This window comes from Sus scrofa, chromosome 15 (genome assembly GCF_054392235.1).
Source record: "Sus scrofa isolate SSC_HxYL_T2T_F1_AM1 chromosome 15, Sscrofa_HxYL_maternal_Yorkshire_Landrace_v2.0, whole genome shotgun sequence".
Taxonomy (NCBI): Eukaryota; Metazoa; Chordata; class Mammalia; order Artiodactyla; family Suidae; genus Sus; species Sus scrofa.
In genome coordinates this window covers 18,119,736-18,135,771 of record NC_139397.1, presented here as the reverse complement: position 1 = coordinate 18,135,771, position 16,036 = coordinate 18,119,736, and the positions used below count along the sequence as shown (strand labels likewise).

General features: G+C 33.8%; 1 protein-coding gene and 1 non-coding gene across 23 annotated transcripts in view; one reads left to right on the top strand and one right to left on the bottom strand.

Annotated features, from left to right (window-relative positions):
- Positions 1 to 16,036, bottom strand: part of ORC4 (origin recognition complex subunit 4) — a 78,027-nt gene that overhangs the window by 5,541 nt on the left and 56,450 nt on the right. For 13 of the 22 annotated variants that reach the window (XM_084998714.1, XM_005671604.4, XM_021076119.2 and 10 more), the window contains 4 exons: positions 14,509 to 14,557; positions 12,703 to 12,854; positions 8,679 to 8,852; positions 3,891 to 3,977 (listed from right to left, as the gene is read on the bottom strand). In XM_084998714.1, the coding sequence (XP_084854840.1) occupies positions 3,891 to 3,977; positions 8,679 to 8,852; positions 12,703 to 12,854; positions 14,509 to 14,557 (462 nt within the window). Of the gene's footprint in view, positions 1 to 3,057; positions 3,152 to 3,305; positions 3,397 to 3,890; positions 3,978 to 8,678; positions 8,853 to 12,702; positions 12,855 to 14,508; positions 14,558 to 16,036 lie in introns of all 22 variants that reach the window. The other 9 variants (XR_014829084.1, XR_014829083.1, XR_002339407.2 and 6 more) reach the window with 2 other exon arrangements.
- Positions 11,870 to 12,056, top strand: LOC146395742 (U2 spliceosomal RNA). Its single transcript, XR_014830622.1, has one exon. It is a non-coding gene; the product is annotated as a U2 spliceosomal RNA (small nuclear RNA).

Below are 16,036 nucleotides of genomic sequence, written 5' to 3'. Positions count from 1 at the left end.
GTATAAATGTAAAGCACAAAAAAATTTTTGCTGGAGTTCCTGCTATGGCACAACAGGATCAGCATCTCTGGAGCACCAGATGCAGGTTCTATCCCCTGATGCCATGGCCCAGCACAGTGGGTTAAGGATCTAGCATTGTAGCTATGGCATAGTTTGCAATTGCAGAAGGGATCTGATCCCTGGCCTGGGAACTTCACAACAGCCAGGTGGTAAAAAAAAAAAAAAAAAAAAAAGAGGGACAAAAAAAGTTCTTGCTGCTTCTCCACCCTTTCCTTGCATATCTTGTTTGTTTACAAATCCTCAAAAGAAAAATATTTTAAAAGGTCAACAAGAGACCAAAAATAAGAAAGGATACTATTCAAAGCCCTAGACCAAACAAAACCCAAACCAAAAATGTAGATCTGTGACTTGAATAAACTTTCTTAGCATTCAGTCAGCCAGTCCAGGTTAATGTTAAGTGATAGAAGTCAGTTACTTTAATGTTCGAGTGTATAAAAAAGAAAAAAATAAATAAACCCCAAATTATACACATAAACAACTCTCCTTGAAAGCAGAGTCCACTTTTCTGTAGCAAGTTGTTTTTTCAACAAAAAAACTCTTGTATTTGAAGATTTCTTTATTTGTAACTTATATAACATCTAATTTTTACTTATTTTTTTAAAAAAAAACTTTAATTGAAGTATAATTAATTCAACATTCAGATTTAGTCATATATATAGGGCTAGCAGATTTAGCAGATAAAAATGCATGGCATCTGATTAAATTTGAATTCCAGGTAAACAATGAGTAACTTCTTAGTTTAAGTGTATACATTGTAATATTTGGGACATATTTTTACCAGAAACTCCCCATTTTTAAACCAGGGACCAGGGTCCTTACTTCAGTGAAAGAGTTTGGCAATCCTTGTCCTTCATTCCTGTGTAGGGAGGAACTCAGGTACCCAGTAGTTTCCTCCCTTTCTCTTACCCTTCCATTTTCCTTTCATTATAAAATATTTCTGACATATAAAAAGGTAAGAGAATAATATGAGTGTCAAGGACCACTTCCTCAGCTTATGAAATATAGACTTACAGAGTCGAAGCTCCTGTCTCTTGCCCTGGTTGGACTCTCTACTCTTCTCCATGCAAAAAAAAATCATGCATGTCTTCATCCTTCTACTACATATCTTTGTAGACAATACAGAGTAATTTTCAAGTTTTATATAAATAACATATTATACTTATGCCACTCTTTCTTCACTGAACATCTATCATGAGGATTCATCCATGTTAAGATATCAATTCTAGTTTCATTTTTTTTTTGTATTGTAGTCCTTTGTTTATACTCACAATTATTCTTTCCCCTATTGATGGATATCTGTCATTTCTTTTTTTGTAATTATAAACAAGGCTACAATAAACAATCTTGTACATGCCTTCTTATGAATCTGAGTATCTCTAGATGCTTAATTTGCCATATTGCTCTCCAAAGTACCTATATGTATTTATACTACTAGCAGCAATAAATTTAATAGTCGCAGGCAGACACCATACCATCAGACATAAACTTTTGAAACTCATCAGATTGCCAGGTCCTTAACCCACTGAGCAAGGCCAGGGATCGAACCTGCATCCTCATGGATACTAGTCATATTTGTTTCCACTGAGCCACAACAGGAACTCCATAATTTCTGGAGGTTAAACGTCTTTACACATTATAAGACATGAGATACTACACTGGTGGATTGCTTGTGCTCACATTCTTAGTTGGTTCATTCCCTTACTGTTTACTGTAGAAGCTCTTTATAAATTACGTATAGTGTTGATGATTGTGTTGTCATTTTCCTCTCCTAATCAGTCATCACTTCTGTAGTATCTTTTGGTGTCCAGACATTTAAAAATTCAATGCAATTAACTTTAACCATCTTTTCTTGTGATTTGTTTAACTTCTCTAAGAAATATTTTCTTACCTCAAAAATACAAACATAATCTCTTATATTTTTCTTCTAATTTCTAAAAGAGTTTGCTTTTGTATATACATTTAGGTTTATCAACCTGAAATTTACTTTTGGCTATGCAATGAATGTGTTTTTTCTATGTGTATAACTCCTAATTTTTTTGGTGAAAAATTATCCAAATAACTGCATTTAATTGCAGTCAAGTCTTTCAAACTTTCCTTAAAAATTTCAACCAATTCCAAATTGGTTGAAATCCTTCCTCAATAATTTCAACCAATTCCAAAACAAGAAAAACCAAACCAAAAATCAAGCCATTACCTTGAATTAAAAATGTAATAGGAAACTGGCAAAACAGTGGTTCATGTTGACAACTTTGAAGCAAAGATATTTTTCCCAGAATGATGAGAGGAATGTGTATATGTATATGTGTGTATGTGTATCTTCCAAATAACGTAAGTTAGTAAATGGTCTAATTTTGGTACACAAATAACTAAAATCTCTAAAAATTCTTATTTCCCAAATACCTTTATTATGAAGATAACTGTTGCTGAAAATGGCAGTATGCTTTTGAAAAATGAGTGGGGGATGTGCTAATGACAGAGGCAGTATATAGGGAGCAAAAACAGAAATGGGAAGGATGAATGTGTAAAAAGTGTTGCAAAACCATACAGTAAAGTGGGATAAACTTGAAGCCAGAGAGCCTTGGATTTGAGTCTTGGGTTTGCCATCTACTAGCTGTGAGACCTGGGGTAAGTTATTTAACCTAAAATTAGCCTCAGTATCCTCGAAGATAAGGATAAAATATATTTGTGGTTTAAAAAAAAAGGATTAATGTAAAGGATTAGATATAATGCTGGTGAAGTATCTAGGTCACCTAACTCATGCACTATTTAATAAATGATGCCTGCTGCTATTATAAATGGAAGTGAGCAAGAACTCATGAAACCAAAATTATTTTTTCTTTGAAAAGTATCTGCCATATCTTTCATAATAATGAAAAAATAATTTCTAGAAAAAAATTAGGCTAATATCAAATACTCTTAGTGAAAGAAGAACTTTAATTTTCAGAAAAGCAAAGTACCCCCTAACTGATACTATTTAAAAGCTTAAGATATAATTACTTGGTGAAAGACCATGACCAGGTTAGATTTGTCCAGGCATGCAAAGCTAGTTCGACATTCAAAATCAAGCAAGGCAATCCAACATAACGACAGGCTAAAGAAGAAAAACCATAGATCATATTCATTGATACAAATTAAGCATTTAACAAAATCTAACACAATCATAAAAAAAAAATCTCAGCAAATTAGGAATAGATGGGAAATACCTTAACTTGCTAATAAACACGTATTAAAAACCTACAACTTACATCTACTTAATGGTAAAAGACTGATGGCTTTCCCTCTAAGACTGGCAATTGTCCACCCTCACCATTCTTATTCAGCATAGTTCAAGAAGGTCTAGCCATTGCAAAAAAGACAAGAAAAAGAAATAAAAGATATACAAATTAGAAAGGAAAAAAAAATCTCTTTATTTGCAGGGGATATGACTGTCTACATAGAAAACCTCAAAGAATCTATGGAAAAAAACTAAAATGAATTAAGCAGTGTTGCAGAATATAACATCAACACAAAAATCAATCACATTTCTATATACTAACAATGAGGATGCTGATACCAAAGTTAAAATATCATTTACAATTTTTCCAAAGGAAATTAAATACTTTGGAATGCACTGTAAACATGTACTACATCTGTGTGGTAAGAATTATAAAATGATGATGAAAGAAATCAAATAGATAAACGAGATGTACCACATCCAAGGACTGGAAAACCTAATGTAGTAGTGAACATGTTAATTCTCTCAGAATTTATCTAAAAGCTTAACCAATTCCTATCAGAACATAATTACCTGGTAAAAGCAAATGAGTGATAAAAACAAAACTCATACAAACCAACAGCATGTGTAAAGACCGCAGGTTTTTGGTAACATTGAAATGCTTCTGCAGCACTTCTCGCACACTCCTATCTTCTGAGAGAGTCTAAACGGAAAAAAAAAAACAAAACAATTAAGGAACAATGCAATTCAAATCCTGTGTCTCATTAACTCTATCTGGTATTTATTCATTATTAAATAGATGCTAATTTTTTTTTTTTTTTTAATTTTAAGGCCGCACTCGTGGCACATGGAAGTAACCAGGCTAAGGATCGAATCGGAGCTGTGGCTGCTGGCCTACAGCTATAGCAACGTGAGATCTGAGCCACATCTTCAATCTATGTTGCATCTTATGAACACTTAACCCCCTTAACCCACTGAGTGAGGCCAGGGATTGAACCTACACCCTCATGGATACTAGTTGGATTCTTAATCCACTTAGACACAATGGGAACTCCAAATAGATACTGATTTTATTTGTGGAATACAAAAATCAAAATAAAATGTCCACTCTAAATGATTCACTTCTTAGCTCTTTACGTTAATTCTGAAGACACAAAGAAAACATAATCCATGCTACCACATAATTTCTAGTCTAAAAAGGGAAACTATATAGTCCTACTAGTGGGATGATCAAAATGCAGCACAAAATTTAACAGAGAATAAGGGTTATTTATATATTTGGAAAACAAATAAAGGGCTTACTGTTACTACATATTTCTTTTTATCCTCAAGAGTCAAACACCCTTTGGAAGTACACAGGATGAACATTAAATGTTAAAACAAAGTAATGAAATAAAAGTTTTGGAAATTAGCTGTAGTTCTGGCTTCTGCACTGTTGACTCTTGCCAAGTCACTTAAAAAATTGATATATACTGAAATGAGAGCACTTAAGAAAATTAATGAAAAACACATGTTGATAAATTTTCTCTTTAAGAATTCAGATTATTTTTAAAAAACAATACTTGCTTTTCTTTTACATGATGCTTCAAAGGGTTAATCTCTACTTCATCTTTCTGCTCATCTCTATACTTTAAGAGGTCTGAATTCCATTCACTTTCCTTCCGCAAACTATCACTTTTTTGCTTCCAAAAGTACCCAGTCTGCCTTAAAAACAAATCTAAAAGATCTATATGTGAGAGCTATATGTGTATTTAAAAAAAGCTCTTAAACATTTTAATTTCACCTTGATTCAAACACTATAAACTACCTGAGGATAAAGCTATTATCACAACCCCTTATTGGATGTCTATTATATTTAACTGGTTGTGATAGTCACTGAAGATGTTAAATCTTGGATTTTGAAACATGACTGAATTTCTTTTCACACTGGATTGAAAACTCCTTTATGGCTGGCTCAGAAAATGATATAAGGAAAATGGGACAGAAACTGACCAACCGACATCACCCCTTACAGGAACAAGGGGAAAATTCCGATTCAGGGAAGCTGACATATTCCCTTTTCACTGATGAGCACATGAGTAGCAATTACAGAAACAAATTCTTAATGTGCTCACTACCATTTGTTTGGCCAGTGCCCTCTTCACAGGTAGTTTTAAGGATTTTAAGTAATTTAGGATTACACGTGTACCTCAGGACTCATGCTGCTCAAGGGATAACTTAGTCGTAGCAACATACGTACTACATCTTCTAGTCTGTTCCTGCTAAGTATTCTCACCTTTTGTTAACTAAACAGGGAAGGTGAAGACAGTAAGCAGATCTTTCTTGAACTTAGCCACAGTACTCTGTGGGAATTAGCTTTAAGGAAAATTAGCTATGGTCTTTTTAGATGCTTTTTTATAGGGAGATCTTTCTTATACTGCCATGCTGAGACAGTGTTTACCCTTATTTATGTATTTGACTCACTTAGGGTAGGGCTAAAACAAACATTCAAGTTAGGCAGGATGTCCGGGTTCAAGCCTATCCTGAAGATATTTCTTGGACGAAATTCCATAGGCAACCTGTTATTTATACCATTGCTTTTGGTTTAACCTTGGAATTAGAAAAACCTGCTGCACAGTCAGCACTGAGTGAAAGGATAGCTCCTTTAATGTGCCAATGCACTTTTTGGTCAGGGCCTCTGGCCATGGTGCTGACTTTTTTCCCCCTAGGGAAGCTCATTTATTAGCATACACTCAAGGGGAGGTGACAAATGATGCCTAGGAGAGGTCAAGAAAATACTACAATCAAGACACAAACTCCAGTGGTTCAAATTCTACATTACAAAAAAACCTACAAGATTATCAGAAAGATGACAAGATAGTGCTCACATTCAGTCCTACCATCCAGCCCCTAAATTCAGTGATATAAGATCAGCAAAAAAGGACCAAAAACCTAAGGGCTAGCCATTGTTCTACCACATGCTTACCATTTTCTGAGTCATCTAGTAAACTCACCATCTACTTCCTTTATATACTTGAAACATCCACTCTAAGATACTCAATAGCTGGGAAGGACGGAAAGATGGATGACAACACAGCACAACCTGGGCTTATGTGGTCATTTTAGGAAAAGAAAGTGAGTAGGGATAAAAATAATAAAAGCCTTAGGAAAGCAAAGACATTTAAACACTATGAAAAACTGCATTTGATCACCAAAGCAATCAGAAAAACACATTGTTGTAACAAGACAATCGGTTTAGGAGTAGTAGAAGGTGCAAGTCTATGAGGCACTCCAAAGTGGATTCAGAGGCCAAAGATCAAGAGCTCTGATCCACTCCAGACCTACATAAAGGAAGAGACAGTGTGAGAGTACTATGAAGTGTTCTTTTTTTTTTTTTTTTTTTTTTTTTTTTGTCTTTTTGCTATTTCTTTGGGCCGCTCCCCGCGGCATATGGAGGTTCCCAGGCTAGGGGTCCAATCGGAGCTGTAGCCACCAGCCTACGCCAGAGCCACAGCAACGCGGGATCCAAGCCGAGTCTGCAACCTACACCACAGCTCACGGCAACGCCGGATCCTTAACCCACTGAGCAAGGGCAGGGACCGAACCCGCAACCTCATGGTTCCTAGTCGGATTCGTTAACCACTGCGCTACGACGGGAACTCCCCTATGAAGTGTTCTTAAAGCATGGAATTTTATAATTAAATATAGTATCAAGAAGAACTTCTGTGAGCTAATAAATATGAGCCCATGGCAAAATTAATTTGGGCAAGAGGCTGGAAGGGAGGACCCACACCTAATTACATCACAGCACAATATCTGGGTATTAAGGATAAAGTCAATCATTTTGACATATAATTCTATATAGTTATATTAGGAAAAATAATATGGAATAAAAAATTAGAACAAAGTTAAAAAAGATAACCAAAGAATAATATTTAAGGTTTGAATCCTTTATGTAAATATAAATTTAGCATGTATATAAGATCTGATATGCTATGAACCAAATAATTACTTTGCAGTAAAAGGAGGAAAGATGAACATGGACATGCAGGAAAATTCTACCTTTTACTGTGTATTCTCATGCACAGATTAGAATTTGTTTAGTAAACTTAATTTAAAAAATGTGTCAAAATTAACAGTGCTTACATAAGCAGCCTATATTTTAAAATCAATATGAGAATCAAGTTTGTTATGCAAGATGAGTAAGTTTTGGAGGTCTGATTGTTCAGAAATGTGACTATGGTTAACAATACAGTACTATAGTCTTGAAATCTGCTTAGAGAATAGAACTTAATTGTTTTACCCACATCCCCTACCAAAAAAAAAAAAAAAAAAAAAAAAGAAACCCATGTGAGGTAATGAACAGTTACAGATTGTGGTATTTTACAATGCAGAAACATATTAAAACATAGTTGCACACCTTAAATATAAACAATTTCTAATTTGTCAATTATACCTCAACAAAGATGGGGAAAAAGAAGAATCATTCAAGAGCAACATAAATGCAAATTCTCACGTTTAATTTGGTATTGATACTTGAGATTTTATAGTAAAAAGAATATAACCTATCGCAATCAGTGAATATAGAGTGTTTAAGCAGATCTAATCATCCTTACTAACTGGTATTTAACATTAAGACCAGTTTTTTCCAATTCTTTCAAAACTATGGACTCTTTATATTACTTTCCACTTTCACAGGACCAATATTTTTGAAGGGTTTTAACATGTGAGGTTTATTCAGTAACACTTTTTCAATCACGTTATTAAACACATCCACATACATACACTCTCTCTTCTCCCTGCCAACTAAAATTTATCAGTGTAAGATAAACTGATGGTAGTATGCTTAGTTAATATAACAATGGTCTGTACAAGTTAGGCTGTTCAACTTTAGTATAAATAAATTTGCAGAGTCCACAGGTTTACTAAATGTTTAGAACAACACATGAATGTGCATTTGTAACTTAAGACCCAATGTAAATAATATAACCAAGGGTGCCTCTTAATAGACCCACTGAGAAAAATGCTGTAGTTGTTGATGAGAATGAAAATAAAAAATCCACATTAGATAGGTAGTTATTACCTTTAAGCAGGTAATATATTTCTAAAATTGTAAAACAAAGAGAATAAATAGCGATAAAAATTCATTAACAAAATAATCTAAAATATAAACGAGGTATGAATAAAACAAATCTCAAAGCTTTTTTGAGAAAAAAATGTCTAGGAGGTATGACATTTCAACTATTTTTTAAAAGAAATTACACACAAAAAAGTATAATTTGTATTAGTGCAGTTTTATGCCACAGTAATATTAGAAACATTATGCTAATTCATAAATTTTAAAAATTTCCAAGTTTTAATTGCTTTCAAATGATATAACAAGACATAACAATTACTTTAACATTATTGTCTTTTTCCAAACTACCTGAACATTCTCATTCCACTTCTCAGCGAAAATCTTGTCTGGAAATACTGCAGGTAGAGATAATTGTTCTTTAAATATTTTAAGATACTGTGGAAAACCAAATGAATTCATTAAGTGTATCTGCCGGTGAGAAAATCGTGACTTCACTCTTTTTTCTAAGAGTTCCAAAATATCCTTAAAAACAAACAAAAATCACCATGAGATGCATGTTTAAAATAACCATACCAATGTTAGAGATATAATTATTTGAAATATCACTTATACTTAGCAATGCTTATACTATAATATAAAATTAAGCATTAAAAAAATTTACGCAAGCTTCTGAAAACCCTAATTATTCCCTTGAGCTACTTAGATTTACAATGCAGTAGAAGTAAGAGGAGCCTGTAAAAAAAAATTTTGTCTTTTTTAGGGCCACACCTGCAGCATATGGAAGTTCCCAGGCTAGGGGTCAAATTGGGGCTGTAGCTGCTGCCCTACACCACAGCCACAGAAACACAGGATCCGAGCCACATCTGTAACCTACATGATAGTTCACAGCAATGCTGGGTCCTTAACCCCACTGAGCAAGGCCAGGGATCAAACCTGTGTCCTCATCAATACTAGAGGGGTTCATTACCACTGAGCCATGACAGAAACTCCTAAAAATATTTTTAATATCAGCTACTTTTAGTCCTCGTCCAAGCATCTGTAGGCCTGGTGATGTCATGCCTTTTTCAGCTAATCTTTAACACTGCAAGACAAACAATAATTGCTAAAAATTATAACTATAATAAATAGTTACATGACACAGAAATATCAAGAGTTTAAATAAGGGATTTCATATATTCTACAAAGAATTCAGATTAAAAAATTAAGATAATAAAATGTAGTTAGACTTATTAACTAACATGCATGAAAATTTAAACATCTTCATTGTTTTATGTGACAAAGACTTGAGAAGCAGCATGTGTAATGGAGAAAAGTTCATTTCACTAACCTAAACAAATTTAAGCTGAAGCCATGCTGGACTTAAGGAACAAAGTATGGAAGAGGAAACTGGTAGAAACACAACATGACATTGGTAAATGATCTGTCTTTTGGCTTTCTTATAGTAATATTTGAGAAACTACTTTTATTTGTGCTATATTTTCCCTTAAGAAGTGAGGGATCAAGTTTGGTGTCAATTTTCTATTTAAAAAAAAAAAAAAGCTGGAGTTCCCGTCATGGCGCAGTGGTTAACGAATCCAACTAGGAACCATGAGGTTGCGGGTTCGATCCCTGCCCTTGCTCAGTGGGTTGGCGATCCGGAGTTGCCATCAGCTGTGGTGTAGGTTGCAGATGTGGCTCGGATCCCGAGTTGCTCTGGCTCTGGCATAGGCTGGTGGCTACAGCTCTGATTAGACCCTTAGCCTGGGAACCTCCATGTGCCACAGGAGTGGCTCAAGAAATGGCAAAAAGACAAAAAAAAAAAAAAAAAAAAAAAGGTTGTGGTCATGCCCAGAAATATAAATTTTTAAATCTACCCAGGTGATTCTAAGAAACCAATGATATAGACAAAAAAATTACAGTGATCAAAAAGCATCACTGAGGAGTTCCCGTTGTGGGGCAGCAGAAATGAATCCGACTAGCATATAAGGATATAGGTTCGATCCCTGACCTCGCTCAGGGGGTTAAAGGATCTGGCATTGCCGTGAGCTGTGACACAGGTTGCAGATGTGGCTCAGATCCTGTGTTGCTGTGGTTGTAGTGTAGGCCAGCAGCAGTAGCTCCAGTTTGACCCCTAGTCTGGGAACTTCCATATGCTGCAGGTGCAGCCCTGCAAAACAAACAAACAAAAGGCATCATGGTTAATTGGGAAAAGAAGACAGGAAAGATCAATAGCTTGGGGCTACAGAGGAAAAGGCGAGTAAAAAAAGGTGAAATGTTTTTATAGGTTAAAGAAAGATATAGTACCAACCTAAGAGAATTAAAAGTTATGTTTAGAGACAGAAATATTATACATTTATTTTCTTCTAAGGAACAGTTGTAGATTACCCAAAAAAGTAGAGAGTTGAATGGTAGTGGAAGCAACACTGTGCAAGCAGTAATTAAGAGCCTGAATTTGGGAATGGAAAGAGATGGAAGTAAAATTTTTTTTTTTTTTTTTTTTTTTTTTTTGGTCTTTTTAGGGCCACACACATAGCATATGGAGGATCCCAGGGTAGGGGTCAAATGAGAGCTGTAGCTGCTGGCCTATGCTACAACGACAGCAACAGATCTGAGCCGCATCTGCAACCTACACCACAGCTCAAGGCAATGTTGGATCCTTAACCCACCAAGCAAGGCCAGGGATTGAACCTGCATCCTCAGGGATACATACTAGTCAGATTTGTTTCCACTGAGCCACAACAGGAACTCCAGGGAAGTAAAAGAATTTTAGAAGTGAACAGTAACTGATATTTTGGTACTGGACAGTATTGACAGAATATTGCTAATGTGGGGATAGAGGGAATGGTGAAAAAAAATTTACAGCCGTTGGGGAAGAGGTTATTTGCTGGCAAGATCTTTACTTCATCTATCCTTTTCCTCTTTCCCTAAAAACATGGACATATAGATAGACTTAGACTTAAATTACACAGCTGGAGAATTATATATTCAAAATAAAAAGAGCCTCTGATAACACTGCTAAGGCTGTATTAACCCTTTAATTATTTGGTCCCTCACTGGGTCAGACAGCATTTGCCACTGTCAAACTGCCAAAGGAATTTTTAGCAAGAAGGAACTCACTTCCTTAACCCCTGTGATAGACTGCGAAAAATGAAGTGGGGCAGGAGGATGAAAGCTATAGAAGCATAGCAACCATGGCATAATAGAGGTGACTCTATACCAGTTTTAACTGAGTTCAATAAGAAAGTTCAGGAGTTCCCGTCGTGGTGCAGTGGTTAACAAATCCGACTAGGAACCATGAGGTTGCGGGTTCGATCCCTGCCCTGCACAGTGGGTTAAGGATCTGGCGTTGCCGTGAGCTGTGGTGTAGGTCGCAGACACAGCTGGGATCCCACGTTGCTGTGGCTCTGGCGTAGGCCGGTGACTACGGCTGCAATTACATCCCTAGCCTGGGAACCTCCATATGCCGCGGGAGCGGCTCAAGAAATAGCAAAAAGACAAAAAAATACAAAATAAATAAAAAAATAAGAAAGTTCATACCAGGAGTAAAAGAAGGTAAACACATCACTTCATGGCCTTTTAGCTAAGGTCACGTGGTATATCTGTGCTTATCAGTTTAATATCTGATACATCCTCTGAGAACAATGAATTAAATAGATTTTTGGAACGAGGAAATGGAACAGAAGCTTACTCCATCCACTCCATCCACTGGCCTGGTATTGCAGTACTTTTAGGAACAGTGCTCCCCCTTAGTGTGAGAATTTAAATTTTTTCTTTTTTAAAAAGGTGGTGAAGACAAAAAGAGCTACATAAGCTATCTGATGGTACCCAAGGTTCAACATGTATGGAGTCATCTTCACAACGTAATGTGATAGTGACAGTAAGACTGTGGTTAGAATAATTCTAAAATCCCCCAAGGAGCAAAGAAGCTGCTATCTACTATTGACAGATTGAAAAAAAACAGTTCCTTCCATTTCTGGAGATGTGAACTTTACAAAGCTGAAACAGTATCATTTCAATTTAAAATGATGAGCATTTTCAAAATATGAAAATAATCTTAAATGTAAAAAGAAACTATTAGCAATTTTTATAAAATGATGGTGAGATTATATACAAATCTATTTACTAATGTAAAAATTACATTTATTAGCTTACTCTCACATTGCATTTCTTTAGTGATTCCATTGAAGGGAGAAAGTTATTAGTTTATGAGCATTTGTGAAAAATATTTTCTTGCTTTCCTCAGTTTGAACTGGAGTGGGAAAAATGTACCAGGCACTGATGAAACACATTTCAAAAATGACTACATAGTGACTAAGTCAATAAAAGTAAACTTTAATTTTTTTGCTTTTATATTCTAAATATTATAGTCAATTTTTAAAATAGAAAGACTTACCAATCTACATGTAAGACCAATAACTGCTACTGGAGTTTGTGCAGACTGAGAAATGTCAAAAAGATTATAGAGGAGTGTTTGGTTTTTATGATGAGTGAAAAGATCAAATTCATCTAATACGAAGATCACTGGGCAACTACTAGTCCGGTCACCTAAAATAAAATGTTTTATATTAACATGAAGTTATATCACATTTCTTAAATTTCCTAACCATTTACTACATTTCATTTTTTAAGATCAATTCAACAAATATATATTGACAACCTGCTTTAGGGGAGGACATTTACCAATACACGTACCCTTACTCAACAAAAAAAAATATTCTCAAGATAGCCCCTACTGCCCTCAAGTACTTCATAGTCTAATTACTAGCCTCTAGATGTTTTTACTGATGAAAAATTAAAATCATTTAAATGACTGGAGAGTACTGCTTTTTAAATTATGTAAATTCTTAAAAGAATTAAAGCTTACACTATTTTAAGTTCAACAAAAGCCACTTTTAACTCCTGATGATAAGTTTAACATTTCAATAATAGAGAAAAGTTCAGTATGACTCTATGGATTTATTTTTCTCATCACAATGATGCAAACTATTTCAGCATAAGAAATCACTACTATCTAAGGTCTAAGCCTTTATATTTTCATAAACAAGTGGGAAAAAAAAAAAAAAAGCCTGATAAGGAGGTACTGACTCTAATAGGTAATAAAATATATGCAGTAACCTAAATGACATTAAAACCATGAAGACTACTCAAAAGTTTAGAAACAGACTCATATAATAGAGAAATTTAGTTTTTGACAAATATCATATAACATATCAACAAGAAAAGTGGTTTATTCAGCATCTGATCTTCACTTTATACCTTACCAAATTATTTAAGTATATGTAGTGGATGAAAATATAAGTGAATATCTTCAAAATATGAAGGAGAGAAAAAATTTGAATATGTAAAAATTTTTAAACTTTAAAGGTCCAAACCAAATTTAAGAAAATTCCCCAAAGTATGAGATAACCAAAATAAGACAAAGAACAAGAAACGCACAAACTATGAAATATCAGTGGCCAATTAAAATATGATAGGAGCATCATCAGTACCTAAATTATGCATATTAAGCTAAAATAATTTTTTTCTATTAAAAAGGCAAAATGAAAATAAATGTTGAGGTTGTGAAGAAAAAAGTACTTTTACATATGCTCAGAAGATGGATCTTCTTTAAAAAAAAAAAGAAAATGGATCTTCTAGAATAATTTGGTAATTAATATTTATTCTTTTAAATGTGGAACATTTCAATCCCGAATTCTACACATTAAAATTTATCTCAGGAAATAGCTGGATGAGCTTTTAAGCATTTCTTCCTAATTATACAAAATTAGAAATAAAAGCTGTTAACTGGTGGCTATTAAGTTATAATTTATTATACATAGAATTTTAAATTATAGTTAATTTACATTTTTAAAATGGAATATATGAGCACCATAAGAATGATGATGCACTTCAATATTTACTGACATGGAAATATGCTTACAACATACTGCAAGTGAAAAGACATATACTGCAAAACAAAAAAGAAGAAATTTTATTCTTATAAAAAATAATGTCTATACCAATGATATACTGAAGGTGAAAAGATATGAAATTCAAAGTTAATTGGAATAATCACTATTTTAGGGATTATCACTATCATTATTTTATTCTTTTTTCTATTTATTTTATCTTTTATAAAAGCATGTATTGTATTTTTAATGAAGGGAAAAATAAAAGTAAACAAATATCTTTTAATATTGTTAAGTATGCTAATATTTACCTTTTTTTAAAGCTTCCAGAAGAAATGAGAGATTTTCAGCAAAGCTTCCCTGAATAACAAAAAAATATACCATGACTAGATGTTTAGTGAAATAAAATATACAGAGAGACATAGACAACTGTGTATCTAATATTTTCTAGTAAATTAAGAGTCATTAGCCAGAATCTGAGCTGAATATATTTCTATGCTTACAATCTAAACCTTAAATATAAAAAGAGATGGGGGCATAGCACTGAAAAAGGCATTATTATGTCATGTTCAAAATTTTACATTTTCTGGATAAAATCCCTAAAACTCTTTATTTAAAGGTAGTTTTAAAGGGCAGTTTATCCTAATTACAGTTAGAGAACAAGAAATTCATTGCACTTTGTATTTTCAAACATTGCCTAAATGAGTCTCTTGAAAGTCTAAAACTTGTATTACTAAAAAAAAAGAGCGATGCAAAAGGAAAAGGGAGAAGAAATCTGCCTCAAATATCAGATAATACAACAGTGTTTCTCTATTCGAGAGCATATTATGGAATCTGTATATATCATATCCAATTTGACTGTTTACTTGGAACACAGCCAAAACATTTTTGCATACAACTTAAATATGCTGGATGGAAATTAATGGAGTAGCAGATGCATTATCCAGATGTCCTAGCTTGTGGATAAAGGCCCCATTAAAATATTTTTTCAATGAAGTCATTAATTTTCACTTCATTCAGATTTTTTAATTTAAAGAAAGAGCCAAATTCGAATTTAAGATGTAAAGGAGAAAGGCCACCCATTTGTTTGTTTCCCACTGATATAAAATAGCATAATAGGTTTTAAAGAGCTTCTACATATTTTGTGATGATTACATGCTGTCAAGTCAATACTATTTCCAAGGAAGTCAAGGCAAGAGGTATTTATCATAATGTAAACAAATGCTCAGAGTCAATCTGATGCAAAATCAGTGGTCAGAGTTACTCAAAGGTTGCTTGTTTTTTGATATTTCTTTTAAAGACTATTATACCTGACACTAAGTATAGGTACATACTTAGGTAAATTCATATGCATATAAGAATTTATTTAAATAAGATATATATATATGAATACACACATATATGTGCATATATATATGTGTATGTTTTTGATATATATAAAAGATTATACAAGTTTGCTATAAGTATATCAAAACAGAAAGACTCTGGGTTAAATTACTTCGTTCTTAACGTTCGGCCTTTGTCATTTCACAACTTTAGGCAACTAATTATGTTCTCTGAGCTTCAGGTGCCTATTGGTATAGCGCAAAAGTTAAACTAATAATCTGTGTATGTGATGATTATGATAACAAAGGTGATAACTAGGATGATAATCAACTGTGCCTTTTTTCTTATGAATCTAATATGAATAGCTCTGTTTACAAAGGTCAGAAACACTAATCTACACCAAGTGGAAACCAGAAGCCAAACTGAGTTTATATAGTAGTAACTCTTTTTAGCCAAGCAGGCCACTATCTTTAACATTACATTCTGGACAGGAGGTAGAACAGATTTGCAGAA